This window comes from Pteropus medius, unplaced genomic scaffold (assembly GCF_902729225.1).
Source record: "Pteropus medius unplaced genomic scaffold, Ma_sr-lr_union100, whole genome shotgun sequence".
Classification (NCBI taxonomy): Eukaryota; Metazoa; Chordata; class Mammalia; order Chiroptera; family Pteropodidae; genus Pteropus; species Pteropus medius.
This window is the reverse complement of record NW_024344433.1, coordinates 2755242-2771586: the sequence shown is the minus strand read 5'-3', so window position 1 is coordinate 2771586 and position 16345 is coordinate 2755242. Positions and strand designations below refer to the sequence as shown.

Here is a 16345-nt window from a genome sequence, read left to right as displayed (position 1 = left end):
TCTATTATTTCAATTAGAATTTTAGATAGTCTCAGTTTGGGATGGTTTTCGTTTGTGTATTTAGAGCAACACTTGGGAGGTGATCAGGTCTAAAATGGAATGAGATTCTATGGTCATCTCCCCTTGGAAGGGATCTGGGGACAGGTGAGATGGTGGCTTTCCTCACTGATCCGGCAAGGAGCAGCCTTTCCCAAGAAGCAGTGACACTGAAGCCGGGGGAGTGGGAGTAGTTTCAAGAGGGGTCTGAGCAGGGAACTTGCCAAGAGGCCGAGAAGGTGTACCCTGCTGCCAGCAAACGCCAGCCTGATGGGTCTGCAGACACTGACTGGTGCCCTCCCCCTCCCAGAACTGGCTCCTGACCTGCTCTGAGCTCTTGGCTCTCACATCCTGGTCTTGGCTCTGCCCCTGGCCCTCTGGCTTCTGTTTGTTCTGGAACCCAGACCTTTTCTAGTGGGCTGTGACAGGCTGCCCTAATGCTCCATCTTGTGCACTGCCTTTGGCGGGAGTCCCTGTCCCAGCTCCAGGTCCACGAATTTGGACACTGGCCACTTGGCCAGGATGCTGGCCAGGCCAGCCATGACCCCAAGGGAGGCCATGGAGGGTCTGAGCAGAGACAACAGGAAAAGTGGCCTGTTTCCAGAAGTTCCTCTGTGTAGATTGGCACCTGAACTGAGTTGTCATCTGTGATGGCCATGGGGATTACTTGAAAGGGAGTGCCAGGGAGTGAGTTGAGACCATGTAGGGACGCCAGTGTAGCTGGAATCCTACACTGCAGACCATTCTGCATAATGAAAAACTCTCATTTTAAGTCTTACTTGCTATTCTTGCAGTGAAATACTACATTAAAAATAGCAATAATTATTACTCGCTATCCTTTGCTAAGTCCCTTCTATGTGCCAGGTAAAGTGATTCATTCATTTTACAATTATTTATTGGACACCTATCATGAGCCAGGTGCTCTTCAAGAAGGAGTGAACAAAGCAGGCAAAAAATGCCTGTCTTTATGGAGCTGGCACGTTAGTCTGGGAGGAGGCAGACTAAGAAACAAGTAGATATATAGTATGTCAGATGGCTGTAGATACTGTGGGTAAAAAGTATGGTAAATCAGGAAAGAAGACGTAAAACTGTCTCTGTTCACAGATGATACATTCTTATATGTAGAAAACCCTAAAGATTTCACAACAAAACTGTGAGAACTAGTAAAAAAGAATTCAGGAAAGTGGCAGTGTACACCACTGGCCACTGTTTTCCATTAAAATAATATAAAACAATGCAGTCTTCATCAACAGACAAGTAAGCTCACATGGCAAGCTGCTAGTGTCACTCTGAGACATCCATCATTACATGCTGTCAATGTTGACAAGTTATGTGATTACACTGATAATCAGAAAACTTCCCAAAGCAGCTAGGAATTTGGTAGGAAAACGTATTAAATTTAAGGCAAGAGTTGGAAAATCCCCAGCTATAATATTGAATTCTATATATTATAGAATGCTATAACATTGTTACTGTGAAAAGAGAACAATGTCCTTAGACAGGGCCGTGGGACTGTCACCTTGCATCGTTCCTGCACTGTGTCTTCCTGGAGTCTTCACGGCCCCTGGGAGTATAAAAGCAGGATAATGACATATGGCCTTTGTGACAGAATCCTCCCAGCTCTGTGCTCAGGCACCGGACTTTGTGGCCCTAGCAGAGATGCAGCAGAGAACAAGAAGGGCCATGGTGGGAAGGTTGGCTTTTCTTGCTCTGGAGTTGTGGGAGTCATCGGAGGGTTTTTGCAGTGGAGGATGGGGGCAGGAAGGGGAAGGAGACAAGTAAAGCACAGCATGATGCCAATTTTTAAAACATTACTGTGCCTTCATCTATTTGCAAGTTGATTAATAAAAAAAACACATATGGATACACAGAAAAACCTGGAATCGCTAAAACAATTCTGAAACAAATTTGGAAGACACTCATCCCTTGATTTCAAGACTTATTATAAGAACACTTAAGATTATATGGTACTGGCACAGGATAGACAAATGGATGAACGGGACAGCTGGAGAGTCCTGAAACAAAACCCCAAGTATATGATCGGTGCATTTTTTGACCATGTTGCAAGGCAATTTGATGGGAAAAGATAAGTCTTTTCAATAAATGGTGCCTGAACCACTAGACAAGACGGAAAAAGTTAGCCTTGATCCCTAACTTACACTACACAGGGAAGTAAGTTGAGATGTGTACTATACCTACATATAAATTCTAGAACTATAAACTTTGTAGGAAACAAAAGAGAATATCCTTTTGACTTTAGGATGGGGAGAAGAGTCTTAGAGAGGACCTCAAAGGTGCTAAACATGTAAATGAAAATACTGATAAATGGGTTTTTATCGAAGTGGAACCTTGTTTATCAAAAGACAAAGGACAAAGAGAAAAAGGACAATCCCCAAACTAGGAAAAAATATCTGCAATGCATATCTCTGACAAAAATTTATGTCCAGATATAAGGGATTTGTACCCGGAGTGTATAAAGAATTCTTAGTGTCAATGATAAAAAGATAAACAATGCAATTTTTAAAAAATGGGCAAAAGGCTTGAAGAGACACTTAATAAGACTATACACATGGCCAAAGGAGCATCTAGTTGTCTGAGAAACGCATATTCAAACCACAACGCGATGACCTTACACTCCCTCCGGAAGAACTAAAAATGGAAAAGACTGGCAATCCTGATGGGCCTTGAAGCAGAGAGAACGGCCACAGAGAGTTGATAGGAGGGTAGATGGTGGACCATTTTGAAAGCCGGTTTGGCATTTCCTTACAATGCTGAACAGAAACCTACACTTTAACCCGACAATTACATTCCTGGGAGTTTACAGTAGAGAAATGGAAACACTTGTCTACAAGAAGACGAGTCCGGGAACGTTTATAACAGTTTTATTCTTAATAACCCCAAACCGGAAACGACCAAATGTTCATCGATAAGAGACTGGACAAATTGTGGAATATTCGTAGCTGGCACAGGACTCAGCTATAAGAAAGAAGGCACTGCTAATAGACAAAGCAGCATGCATGCCTAATTTGCACAAAAGAAGGCAGATAAGAAAGAGTGTATTTGCCAGACTCCCTTTATGTACCTTTAGGAACAGGCGGCGCTGATGCTGGTGATAAAAAGAGAGCAGTGGTTGCCTGTGGGGGTGGAGACTGAAAAGGGGCACAATGGCACTTTTGGAGAGGGGTGAGACTGGGAACATTGTGTGATCTTAATTGGCATGATGGTTACCCAGGTAGGTAATTGACCAGAACCCATGCACTTCCGCTCTGTGCATTTCACTGTATGTAAATTTTACCTTAATAACGACAATTTTAAACAGACCACAATGTCTGATGTTTGGGGCAGAGGGAAGCAGGGAGGCCAGCGGGGAGGCCGTTAGGATGGTCCGGGCATAAGATGGTGGTAGGAGATAGAGAAGGGGCCAGACTTGGGGATTTTTGGAGGGAGGGTCAGGACTGGTTAGCCCAGAGGCCAGAGTCTCATTAGAGCAGGGTGACTGAATCCTTGGAGCCCATTTATTTATTTGTGTATTTTACTCTGACCCCTCTCTTTCTAAAATAATTTTAGGCTAGCTATAACAAAGGGCTTGTATTCAATAAGACTGAGAAGACATACCTAAAATAGAAAATTGAAACCAGAAGACGGAAGGAGGGAATGTGCTGGTTAGGGCCTGACATTAGAAAACTAAGGTCAGCTCGGGACTTTTTACATCTGAGGGAAGACGGCTCAGGTTATAGACCAAGCAGGGCTGAGTGAAGTAGACTTTAGTGGAAGAAGAATATATCTGCCTTTTAGAGACTCTCCAGGCTTATAAAACCAAAGATATACATTTTTTATAGAATTCGATTTGTACAGAATATTGCTTTATAAAGGTCTGATATATCTAGTGCTCTACAAAGAAATGAGAAATATTTTAGAAAAAATACCTTCCTTTTGTTTGAGACTGAATTTATTAAGAGAATGGAAATAGCATGGGATGTAATTTAAGATAAACTACCATTATCGTTTAAAATCACTACACGCTAACATTCTGATATGGGAATTGAATTTGGCTTGAATATATCAAATTTAAATAAAGGCAGCTACTGACTGCAAAAACATATGCCCGCACACACGTTGATTACTGAGCGATCAGCATCAGTACAATTGAATGAGAAGGGAACCTAGTCAGTATTAGACGTTCTTTAGTTAATCACAATTAACGGAGCAGAAATGAAAGAAGAATTGAAGAAAAGGGAGCATTTATGTGTGGGGAAGATGTTAAAAATATACACCAGTAAGGCAGGCAATGAAATTAAGCTGAGTTTTAGTTCTGGAACTTTTGCTTGACTTCTTGGAATAGACCAGGCCAAATGGTGCTTAAATCAACATCAGAGGGTCAGTGGCAAACTCCTGCTGGCTTTTCCCATCGGTCTCATAGCAAAGATCGCTGTCTCGTGCGGAGATTGGGGAAGGAAAGTAAGAGTCAGAAACCATTTAAATGCTCTAACATGTCTAGATTGGGGGCTGATTCTTTAGCAAACATGATTGCAATTTATTTCACACTGGTGGGTGAGATGATGGTGGGTACCAGAGATGACAAGGTCATATGCCTGCCTCGACAGTATAAATGGAGAGAGTTTAATATGAAGAAACGGAACAGTTGGAGAGTCTGAGGGATTTAGTTACTCTGGGGCTGTAATTTTGGCTACAGCCGAGCGGAGATCTAAGGTGGGGATGGGCTTGTCATGACCATGAGGGTGGGGCTCGGGAAAGTGTGTTGATGTCAGGTGCTCTCTGGGGACAAACCTGGTGGTACAAAGTAGGAGTGGACTGGCAACAAAAACTGGGCTACCAGAGTCCCAGGTTTCCTCTAGCAAGAGTTGGGGGCCAGACATCCGTGAGGAATCTGGTCTGCTTTCTGGCCCTTTTTCTGCCACTTGTCGGATGACCCTGGCTGGACAAGGCTTTTGACCTACCTGAGCCTAGACTTTTCCATCTATTACATGGGGTCAGTGCTTCCTGTCCAGCTTAGCCTCTCATGGACGGTGATTGTGAGGCTCTGGAAACACCTGGGGCCTCCCCAAAAACCCACAAATGTGAGCTACAGTTGTTTTTTATTATTTGCTGGTAACTGACTCTCTGGTGAGAGGAATGGTTCATGCTCGAGCCTGGAGATATTTTAGGAAATAATCAATACAAGATGCACTGGGTTGGAGCCACGATAAGAGTCATAAATCTTGATAGCCTGCTGTTTGATAAAATTAATAATGCCTGAGAGAAACACTGTAGAAGCCCATGGGAGGGAAAACAGCGCATTTGGCAAGAGAGCTTAAGCCAGTGTGGAAACTGAGAACCATCCAAGGAAGGTCGGCCATCATCCCGCTGCCGGTGGGCAGATTACATGCACATGTGCACACGTGTATGCACATCACACACAAGTACGCAAGGCTGACACACACATGCACACGTGTATGCACTCCACACACATGTATGCATGGCTCACACATGTGTGCATGTGCACACACACCACATATATACACAAGGCTTACATGCACATGTATGCACATGTATGCACACCACAAACGTACACAAGGCTTACACACATACAAAGGCTCACACGCTAATATGCTTGCATGCACACACACCATACACGCACATGAGTATATATGCACACGCAAGTGCACATGCTCATGTGCACGCATGTACACACATCACACACAGAGAGACATGTGTGCACGGGCACACATCACACATGTACACATGGTTATACACCACACACAGGCACACATGCTTATGTATACACATGTACACACACTGCACACACGTACACGCATCACACACGTACACACACCACACACACATATACGTACCACACACACACAGACACGTGTGCACAGGCAATGAACAGTGGCTTTGCTGGCTGGGTCCCAGGAGATATTAGCATTGACTCCGACAGTGGGCAAGGGCCCCGCCTTCGAAGGGAAGCCTGCCTGCCTCTGAAGTTTTAAGATGACACAGCAACAGTGCTTTGCCCCGTCTCACTTGTCACGGGTGGAGCAGTGCGTGCTCCTGTAGCTTTGAGATTTGTGGTTGTCATGTCCCGCAAGGCAATGAAGGACTTTAGCCTGAGGCGGCCCAGGTTAGAAAGGAGAGCGGAGTGTGTTGCTTTCCTGTGTCCATAATGTCCCCAGACCTTCCCAATCCTGTCTTCATTGACTGCCACCTGGACTTGAGCCAGTGTTCCCTGCTGGTTGGAGGTCAATGCGAAGAGGCTGCTGGCAGGACTGCGGGCTTTCCATTTGGGGGGCATGAGGGACAAGGCCGATGCAGGCGCTGTGAAGCCGAGGAGTGTCTATCCAGAGCCTGCCCTGGGTGTGGATGCAGTGGCCTTTGTATGGTGTGAGGAAAGCGTCTTGGAACACTTCATATGTGGTCGGAGACCAGACGGCCATATAAAAAGGTTGAAATGTTTACTTCTGGCAGGTGATGGGGTTAATTTCTATTTAAAAATCACTCTGACTAGATTTTGTTTTTATTATGAAAGTAACACATTTGTTATAGCAAATGTTAATTTAGAAGGTCAAAAAAACATAACATTGACCCTGCGTCTGTCATGTTTCCAGGCAGAGAAGACAAGGAACTTTGTCAGCCGAAGCCTTGCCATAGGAGAAGTTTTGTCCACAGCGGACATGGCCACAGCGGTAAAGGTGAAAAGCTTTTTAAAAAGTCTGACTCCTCAGTATCCTGGAAGAAATTTGAGTAGATTTAAAGAAATAGGTATTTTCAAATGCTTCCATTATCACTGTTCTGCTTACATCCCTCCCCCGCAGTGGAGGGAGCCCTTGGGGAGGTAGACTGTGTGCTGGGAGCAATTCCTGTGAGCTCAGGGACGGGCAGGGCATCCCCAGATCTCGCTGCAGCTGGTGGCCTCTGCCAACTTTCCAATGACACCTTCATTGGAGCTGGTCATCCCCCTGAACAGAGTGTCAGCCTCAGCTCATCACAGTCACCTGTGCCCCCCAGGTCTGTGTTGCTTGAAGGCTCCGATGTCCCTGAGCGCTTTGTACAGTCACACTGTGCTTACATAGCCCAGTGCTGGGCCGGTTGTGCAGCGGCTCCCAGAGAGGAGGGCTGGGGAGTGAGGAGGTGGCAGGGAGACAGCTTCTCAGCGCCCAGGATCTTCACAGCTTAGGAGAGCCCAATGCCTCTGCCAAAGGCCCTGAGGGACACATGGCCAAAAGAAACGTGACCTGCTTCCTTTCCTTCTTCCCTTTCTTCTTTAGTTGAATCATCTTTCTATCTGTCTGAGTTTGCCCGAGCTGCCATGGTAAAATTCTATAGCTTGGGCGGCTTGAGCAGCAGAAATTTACTTCTCAGAGTTCTGGGGACTGGAAGTTCAAGACCAAAGTGCCGGCCACTCCAGGTCTTGGTCAAGGCCTCTTCTGTACATGGCTGACTTCTTGCTTGTCCTCCCATGAGGGTTGGCGGGGAGAGCTCTGATACCGTGTGCAGGAACACTCATCCTCTCGGAGGGTCCACCCTTAGGACCTCATCTAAACCCAGGTAGCTTCCCAAGGCCCCATATCCTGACACCACCACACTAGGTTGAGGCTTCAGCCTATGAACGGCCGGGGAGACACAATTCAGTTCACAGCACTATCCTTTCTGGGGTCACCACTGTCTCAAAACACCTGCAGTGCCTCAGTGGCTCCCATTTGCTCTTGGAACAAAAAGACCCTGAATGCACTCAAGGGTTCTTTGGGAGACCCTCTGTCTGACCATGTGTGGGAGGGGCCTGGCACGCAGGACAGATCTCGCCAGTGCATCATGGCAGGGACACAGCATGACATAGGGGCACATTTGGTCTCTGGCATTTAGTTGCAGGTCTGGCACGTCTCTTCTGCACCTGAGGCCATGCTGAATGGCCTCATGCCTACAGATGGCCGTGTTCCAAGGGGAATTGGTGCTGCCTGCGAGGAGCTTTATGCCAGGCCAACGTGAGTGCAGGGCTATAACCCCTGAGACGTGGCCTGAGCCCTTTCTGCTATCCCCAGGTCGTGGCTTACCTGGTGGATCAAGGTAAAAGCAACCATGCTCCAGCTCTCGCCCAGCTTGCCCTGCCATCAGGGATGTCTCTCTGGTCGCAGTGGGCAGTTTAGAGGCCCTGCCAAGACCCTACTCTTTGTCCCCCTTGTCAGCAGCACTTTCCCAGGGGTTTGTGACAGACCAGACAGAGCCCTGGCTGCTGACCCCCATCGCATCCCTGCAGTGGCCCCACGAAGTGCTGTTAGAAGTCAGGCACCTCGGCCTTGAAGGCCGGCTATGCCCACTCCCTGGGGTACAGCCTGGGACGGCCACTTCCCTCCCCTGAATTTCAGAGTCCTCATCTGTCATGTTGGGTAACAGTGTTTTCTTCTCGGGGTTGTTGTGAGAACCAGTGGCCTCGTGTGTATAGAGCTCAGCACCTGGAAGACTTGGGGCTCATTGCACTCACTGTTTGGTGCCCATGTGTCCAAGGTCTTACCACAAGGGGTGGCTGCGCTGGAGTCTGAGCCAGCTGCCTTGCCTATAGACTGCCTGTCTCATCGCCCTCTGTCCTGCTTGGTGCTCATGGTGGGACTCACCTGCGTGGATGCAGGCTGCTCTTGTGGCTTGTGCACAAGCTTGTGGCACATGGCTTCCGTCTCAGGCATGGAGCTGGACCCTGAGCAGGACGAGTGTCCAGAGCAGCCATTGGGCAGGGCCTGCAGGGCAGCCTGAGCATGGTGGCCTGACTCTCTGGTGACACAGGCTTCCACATCTGTAGAAGAACTGGAGGCTGACAGGTGAGGTTGGGGAGGGCGTGGAAGCCTTGCCATGGCTCCAGGAGACCAGCAGATGCTGCTTGAGTGGCGAGTGACCAGTGCGCTTAGCGGTCATTGATAGTCGCTGACAGTGGCCCACGTTCTCCTTGTTTCCAGTGTGGAATAATTTATTGGCTGTTCGGTGGCGCAGTCAGGAACCTCGGAAGCCCAAGACATGTAACCAAGTGGCTTCAGCCACTCCAGGTATGGCGTGTACCTCAAATGATGTCTTCTTCTATGGGGGGGGGCTTAAAAAGTCATGGTAGATGGGTTGTGTGCACTCGTGTTTGTGTGTGCACGTGTACAGAAAAAGAAAACAGAGGGCTAGTGTCAGCAAGTGTCTTGTTTGGAATGAGAATTTCAAGACTGTTTTTTTTATGTTGCATCGAGCCTGTCATATTGTTTAGGTCACATTAGCTGTCCCCAGCTTGGATGTTTATAATTACCTCCAACTCACCTCTCCTGCCAACATCCCTAATGGCCTCAGAGGTCTGCAATTAGAGCAGCCACCTGACTGGCCAGTTCTTTCCTAATGCCTGCCAACCTCTAGGAGCAGAAGTACACTGGGATGTTTGCAATGACTGAGAGAGGCCACGGCAGCAACGTGAGAAGGATCCAGACGGAAGCTACCTTTGACCTCTCTGCACAGGTGAGGATTCTGTCCGTGGTCTCACGGCCTGGGCAGCAGCACACCTGCACAGAACTGGGTTTGCCCTCTGTCTGAGCCCAGTTCCACATTACCGTGTGCCCTTTGGCACGAGGTGCTGACTCATATTTGATGTCTGAGTGTTTCAGGGAGGTGGGTGTGTGCTCACCCACACGACTACTGCCAGTTGTCACGCACACATGCTGCACTTACCATGTGTGGGTACTGCTCTTGGCTCCTTGCATGCACTTGTGACCTAGGTGCTGTGATAGCTCTGCGAAAATCGTGCTGTAGCTGCTTGGGTGTCCTTCCTGGAGGAGATACTGCTGTTGGCACTCCCTATGGCACTATGTGGCAGGGGGGCACTGTCTGTGCTTGGCCCCTCTACCAGAAGCCAGGTCCCCTGTCCCGGCTGGTGCCACATTCTTACCTGTGCCCTGCATGGAGACTCAGACAACCGAGGCAAACGTTTCACAGAACAGTCCTACTCCAAGTGTTTCCTTTCCCTTCTTTTTCATTAAGACGTGTGGCTCGAGACCTACTCGGTTGAAAAGTAAATGGACAAGCAAGTGCATGAGTATGTACATGGCTCCTCAATCTGGTCATCGTTTTTACTGAGTTTGTCCTTTAGAGTTTGGGCTTTGTTGGTTGGCTATCCTGGCTCATGGACGCTAGCTGGAGGTGTCAGTGTTTAGGTGACAGGCTCAGGTGAGGGCTGTGTTGGAGGACACCCTGCCTTCCTTCCTGCCCTGGTGCTAGTCCTCTACAGTAGCCGGTGATGTCCAAGGTCATGATGCTAACAGGACTAAGGCCTACCACCATGTACCACGCTCCATGTCATGCTCCCTCTGTATAGCGTGCCACATTCCCTCACAACAGCCCCCTGAACAGCCTGCGAACTGCTTCCATGAATTGAGCATGTGTTTGCTGGGCACCAGGCTCAGCCCTCAACATGCCACATATTTACACAATATTCTGTAAATGTAGGAAGATAGCACCATCCCTGTTTTGTAGGATAAGAAGTTGACTGTGGCCATGTGGTTCACAAGAGGGTCTTGGCTTCCAGTGAGACCGCCTACAGCAGCTTAGCTTTCCTGCAGTGGTGGGTGCCAACTGAGCAATTTTTGGTTTTGGGCTGATAATTTTTTCTCTCCCTAAACCATGGTATTGAGGCTAGTTTGCTGTCACTAAAGGAGAAAAAACCCCCACCCACAATTCTTATTTATTGTTTCTTCTTACAATTACTTTCCCCCAAAATCATTTCCTGTCTTGGTCCCATTCTCCCCAAACAGCATAAATGACTTAGCTCCCTGGCGTGCTTTGGGGGTGCCCACTGTTAGCGGGGGAGCTGCAGCATCAAAATTGCGATGACGAGGGGACTCTGGTGAATGATACTGTGCTGGAGGATGACAGGGGGGTGGACTTGTCCTCTGTTTCTGCTTCATCTCCCTCTCAACTATTAGAGCGTGAAAGACGAGCCCGTGCTCCCTCAGGACTGTTTCAATCTCTCATGTTTTTTGGTTTTCCATTCCTGGGTGTCAGTTGTTTTATTTTTATTTTTGGAGCAGGGGTTGATTGGGTGGTGGTACGGATGGTTCAGAGGTAAGAGATTTATTTTTACACTTTATGCTAAAGAGCAAAAATAAATGAAGCTAAAATCTCTCAGACAAAAGCCATCTTAACTTTTAGTGCTCGCAGCAGTGACTGTCCTGCTGGCCTTCAACAAGGACTCATGACAGGGTCGGACGGACACACATGGCACGCATCATGCAGGCCCTGCATTAACGCCAGCATTTGGCTGATGCGAACTTTTCAAATCGCGTGTTTTTGCCAACAGTGACAAGGCTCCTTTCCCAGAGCGCATCAGATGTTTATGGGGTGGGTGGCCTCCGGGGTCTTCCACTCCCCAGCAGGTCTTCCCTGCCAGGTTACCGGTTTTCTGTCACTCCCCTTCCTCCCCCGGAGGTGTAAACATCCCTTACTGCAAGCTGCTGCTGTTGTTGCTTGGTTGCTTTGTCCTGCACTCAGCCTCAGGTAGCTCGTTCCTTTGAGAAGTGCTGGCTGGCCTTGGAGACATCTCTTAAAAGGACGCAGCGTGTCCTTTTGTGTGTCTGAGAGGCCCTGGCACGTGCAAAGTTTTCTCTGTGCAAACATATGTCAGAGCAGGTTTTCTTAGGCTGCAGGACTGTGTTTCTTGGCCAGAGAGAAAGTGGAATCTGTGGACTTTAAAATCTGAAACCTGAGATAATCTTTACATGATCGATAGCCTGTTGGTTTTGTTCAGCCACATCTTCAATATTGTCAGTTCCAATTAAGTGTGCCTTTGTCCCTGGAGTCCCCGACCTCCCCCAGGAACTCGGCTTTCAGTGCTGGCAGTTACAGCCGGGTGCTTCTTGATGAGAGGTTTAAGGGTGACCCAGGGACCCAGACAGGTTAGGGAGAGCCAAGTGAAGTGGGGGTGTTTCCACTGTGACACTGTACTGGCTTCCAGAGAGTTCTGGGCAGAGACTTCAAAACAAAGACCCTACATTTCCTTCCTGCTTCTTTCTGGCCACTGTTAGTTTTGGACTGTCTTGAGCTGGAATCCTTGATCATATTCTAAAGATAAACTGGATGGCACACTCTGAGATTTTTTCTCTTATAGAATCAGGCTCGTCCGTCCTGATTGGATGATGTTGAAAAAGCGCTTTAATCTGCACTCGTTTTCACAGGGAGGCGGGGGTGGGCTGTGTGAACCGAGGCCTTGACCTCAGAGCCTGAGCCCGAGCCCCAGGATGACGTTGGTGGTCTCTGTCACCCGAGTGTGTGCACCACACCGTGTCCTCACGCTGAGCCGAGGAATTGAAATGCACCGGCACAAAGGGTCCCCACACTCTGCTCCCTCTGCAGGAGTTTGTGATCCACACACCGTGTGAAGATGCCATGAAGATGTACATTGGAAACGCCATGCACGGGAACTATGCCGCGGTCTTCGCCCAGCTCATTGTGGATGGCAGGTCTCAAGGTTGGTCTTGGCACAGAACTGAGGCACTGCCTTCACTCTCAGTGCTCCAGTGAGTACTTGACCCTGGAAGCCACACACAGGCCTGTGTTTACCTTGCGAACCATTAAGCCCCAACTTACCCCCTAAATACACGTGACGATAAAATTTATCGTGACGTGTAGCCATTACACTTTGTTATGAGAGGTGCAGTCATAGACCTGGATGAGTGCTGGGCCCCACATAACCAAGTGCTGCCCTGGGAAGTGTCTTTAGGGGAGAGATTAGTCACTGTCTCCTCACTTTCCTAGGGCCTCACTGTTTCATCGTTCCTGTCCGCGACGAAAGTGGAAACTTGTACCCAGGAGTGACTGCAATTGACATGATGTACAAAGAGGGTGAGTTCCCAGGAGACTCCTCTCCTGCCCTCATTGCGCCTCCTGCCCGCTCTCCCCTCACCCAGGGACAGTCCAACCTCCAAAGCAGTGAGGCGGAGAAGGCCAACTCTGAGGCCCGATGAGCTGTTTCTGCAGAGCTGTCGGAGGCTATCACAGAGCCCCCCTGCTCATGAATGTGCGTTAGTCTCGCTTCTGCCAGCTGCTTGGATTTCCTGGAGATGAGGCAGCTCTGCCCTGAGTTGTTTCTTACCCGCTCTTCCGGACCTGGGGACTCTTGGAGGGCAGGTAGAAGCTTTCTATTTCCTGCCCCCGAGCCGCCAGACCTGTGGTGTGTCCTCAGCTCAGCTTAGTGGATTACTTTGCTAGGGCTGTTGTCCCAGTTCCAGAGGTGACAAGTCTGGGACCAAGATGCTGGCAGAGTTGGTTCCTTTTGAGGGCTCTGAAGGAGGCCCTGTCCCAGGCCTCTTCCTTGGCTCGTAGGTAGGTGGCTGTCCTCATGTTCACATGGCTTTCTTCCTGTGCACACATCTGTGTCCAGATTTCTCCTTCCTACAGGGGTCTTAGTCACCTGGACTAGGCCCACCCTAATGACCCCATTATAAGTTGTATACCTCTATAAAGACCCCGTCTCCAAGTAAGATGCTGTCCACAGGTCCTGGAGGTGAGGGTTCCAACATATGAATCTGGGGTGGGCACAGTTCAGCTGTAACGCTTAGTGATGGCAGGTCACATCTGTGGGCTCCACCGGTCATCCTCAGCTGAGGTCAGGCCAGAAGACAGGTTGGGGAGAAGGAGCAGAGAGGGAAGGGAGAGCAGAGGGGGAAGACAAATCTTTGGTGGAGGGGTGGTTTCACCCTGGCCCCTTAGACTTTATCCACCCCTGACCTCTGCATGGTGGCTGCAGAGCAGCTGCAGGTGGGTGTGAAGTGTCTCCCGAGGGGACTGCCCTCACTGGCCCAGCCCCGAGACGATGCCTCAGTGTCAAGTGTTCCTGGGAGCAGAGGGTGGCCGGTCCTTGTGGAGCAGTGCCGGTCCTGTCCTGGGGCGCTCCCAGTGCAGGTGTGCCCTTGCGAAGGGACAGCGTTCTCCTACGGATGTGGCTAAAGTGATGGCTTTCCCCAGATGAAGGCTCCCCAAGAGCGAGGTGGACACAGGGCGGGCCTGGCTCTGACAGGGTTGTGAGGAACCCCCACCGTCCATGTGGTGTCTGCTCGTCTCTCAGGCATTTGGTCGCATACTTGCCCAGTGCTGGGGAGGAGCCTGAGCTCTGCTATCCTGGGCTGCAGGCTCCTGTCCCCTCTGTGTCCAGCTGACGGTCTTTCTATTGCTGGGGATGCTTCCTTTTTTTGTTACAGCGGCCGCTCAGGCAGGCTGCTGTGGCCTCCCGACACCCCCACAACTCTTCAAGGAAACAAACAGCACCCCCACCCCCACCCCAAATAAAATGCATCTCCAGTTCTGGAAGGGAATAAATGGAGTAGGGCCACCGGGGGTGCAGGGATGTATTTCTGACGCTCGCCTGGATTCACCCTGCAGCTCTATTCATGTCTGTTCTCTCTAGGTTTGCATGGTGTGGATAATGGGATTTTAATATTTGACAAGGTTCGGATACCAAGGGACAACCTGTTGGATAAGTGAGTACTTCCTCCTAACTCAGGGTACTGTGTCATGGCTTTCTTGTCTCCCACCCGGCCAGCTCTTGGTGTCATGGGCAGGTGGCACATTATAACCTGACAACTCACTGGAAGTGTAGATGAGCTGATTGAAAAAATTTAAATGATCCAAGATGCTGTTACCCAGACACAATGTGTGTTGTGCTTTAACGCATAAGTCTTTAGGCTGTTCTCCCTGAAGGCGTATCTAAAGAAAGAAATATGTTTGGTTTTTATGGAGCCACTTATACACTCTATTCTTTATAACTTGTAATCTGTTTAGCACAATATGTACAAGTCTCTATGAAACAGTAAGTACACACACGCGTGGTCATTTTTAACGTTGCCACAACAGACCGTTAAATAACTATATAATCAATCCCTTATTGTTGAGTATTTAGGTTGTTTCTTTCCTTCCTTCCTTCCTTCCTTCCTTCCTCCCTTCCTTCCTTTCTTTTTTTTTCCTATCATAAACCAGTGGGTGTTACTGCCTCTGCAGGTGGCAGGAGATAAGGCACCACCTTTTAGCCTGGAAGGCTGTTATAACTAGCACTGCTAGGCGGATAAATGTCACAAGTGCTCAGTATCACCTCCTAGATCCCTCAGTGCGGTCCAAGTGGCTAAACAATGAAGTGATGGTGGCTTCTACAGGTACGGTCCAGGGACTCACAATGCTTTTCACGGAGGCTCAGAAATGCCAACGACTTCACTTTTCTCAGCAGCGTTTCGTGTGTCCAGTGGAAATCGTGAGCCAGAGTCCTTTGCAGTCTGGGAAAAGGTCTCCAATCAGGCTGGCTCCTTGCTTTCCTATAGACTTCCCTTTAATGTCTCACCTTTTTTTGTTTCCTGTAAGTTCTTGCTGGCAGGTAAAATCATAGGTGCCAAAAGTTTAAGAAAAATGTGGGGGAAACAAACTTAAAAAGGACCAAATTCTATTCGTTAGCTTCCCCCCGGGTGGACTGGTAGGAAATAAAATGGAAACAATGAAAGCTGCTTTGTAGCTGTGCTGGTGGGCGGTGAAGCCCTGAGGCCCCCTGGGAGCTGCCCCATGGCAGCATGAGCAGGGACCAGCCCCTTCCCTAAGCGCCTTTATGGGCCCTGACCACTGATGGCATTATTCCACTCGGGGATGGGGAGGAGGCAGGAGCACCGAGATTTGGAGCCTCCTATGTCTGGCCCATCCTTTAGGGTCTCAGTGGCCTGGACTGTCCTGCGCCAGAAGCCGGACCCACTGGCTTAGCATCTAGCCAGTGCACTAGAGAGTAAAAAGAAGATTCAACCATAAAGAAAAACTACAGAGAGCCACATGGTCTGTAGGAGACATGGGCATACCTAGAATATTCTTTGAAAAGCCAGACTTGATTTTGAAGCCATGCCATTGGCATTGAAACTGTTTCCCCTGCCCTGTGCCTCCCCACTTCCCACCCCACCACTCACACACAGAACAGCAGCAGAAACATAGCTGTTTGGAGGGAGAAGTCCCACTCTGGGGAGCCTGCTTCATTATTTGATCAAAAATGGGACAGTGAAGAGATGTAGAGATTCAGTGAAATCCCTATGAAAATCCCAGCTGTCTTTACTTGTGGAAATTGAAAAAGTGGTCTTAAAATTCATATGGAAATACAAGATATCCAGAACAGCCAAAACAAACTCAATAAAGGAAAACACAGCAGGAGGACCCACGGTTCCAATCTGTAAACTTACTACAAATCTACAGTAATCAAGACAGTGTGGTATCACATACAGATATATATATATATATGTGTCATATATATATATATATATATATATATGTGTGTGTGTGTGTG

The 16345-nt window shown here is 48.7% G+C and overlaps 1 protein-coding gene across 4 annotated transcripts in view; it reads left to right on the top strand.

Moving 5' to 3' along the window:
• The window catches only part of ACOXL (acyl-CoA oxidase like), a 153728-nt gene that overhangs the window by 22132 nt on the left and 115251 nt on the right, over positions 1-16345 (top strand). For all 4 annotated transcript variants that reach the window (XM_039872588.1, XM_039872589.1, XM_039872590.1 and 1 more), the window contains exons 3-8: positions 6642-6725; positions 8979-9065; positions 9412-9510; positions 12397-12511; positions 12799-12885; positions 14447-14519. In XM_039872588.1, coding sequence (XP_039728522.1) covers positions 6642-6725; positions 8979-9065; positions 9412-9510; positions 12397-12511; positions 12799-12885; positions 14447-14519 — 545 coding nt within the window. The remainder of the gene's footprint in view (positions 1-6641; positions 6726-8978; positions 9066-9411; positions 9511-12396; positions 12512-12798; positions 12886-14446; positions 14520-16345) is intronic.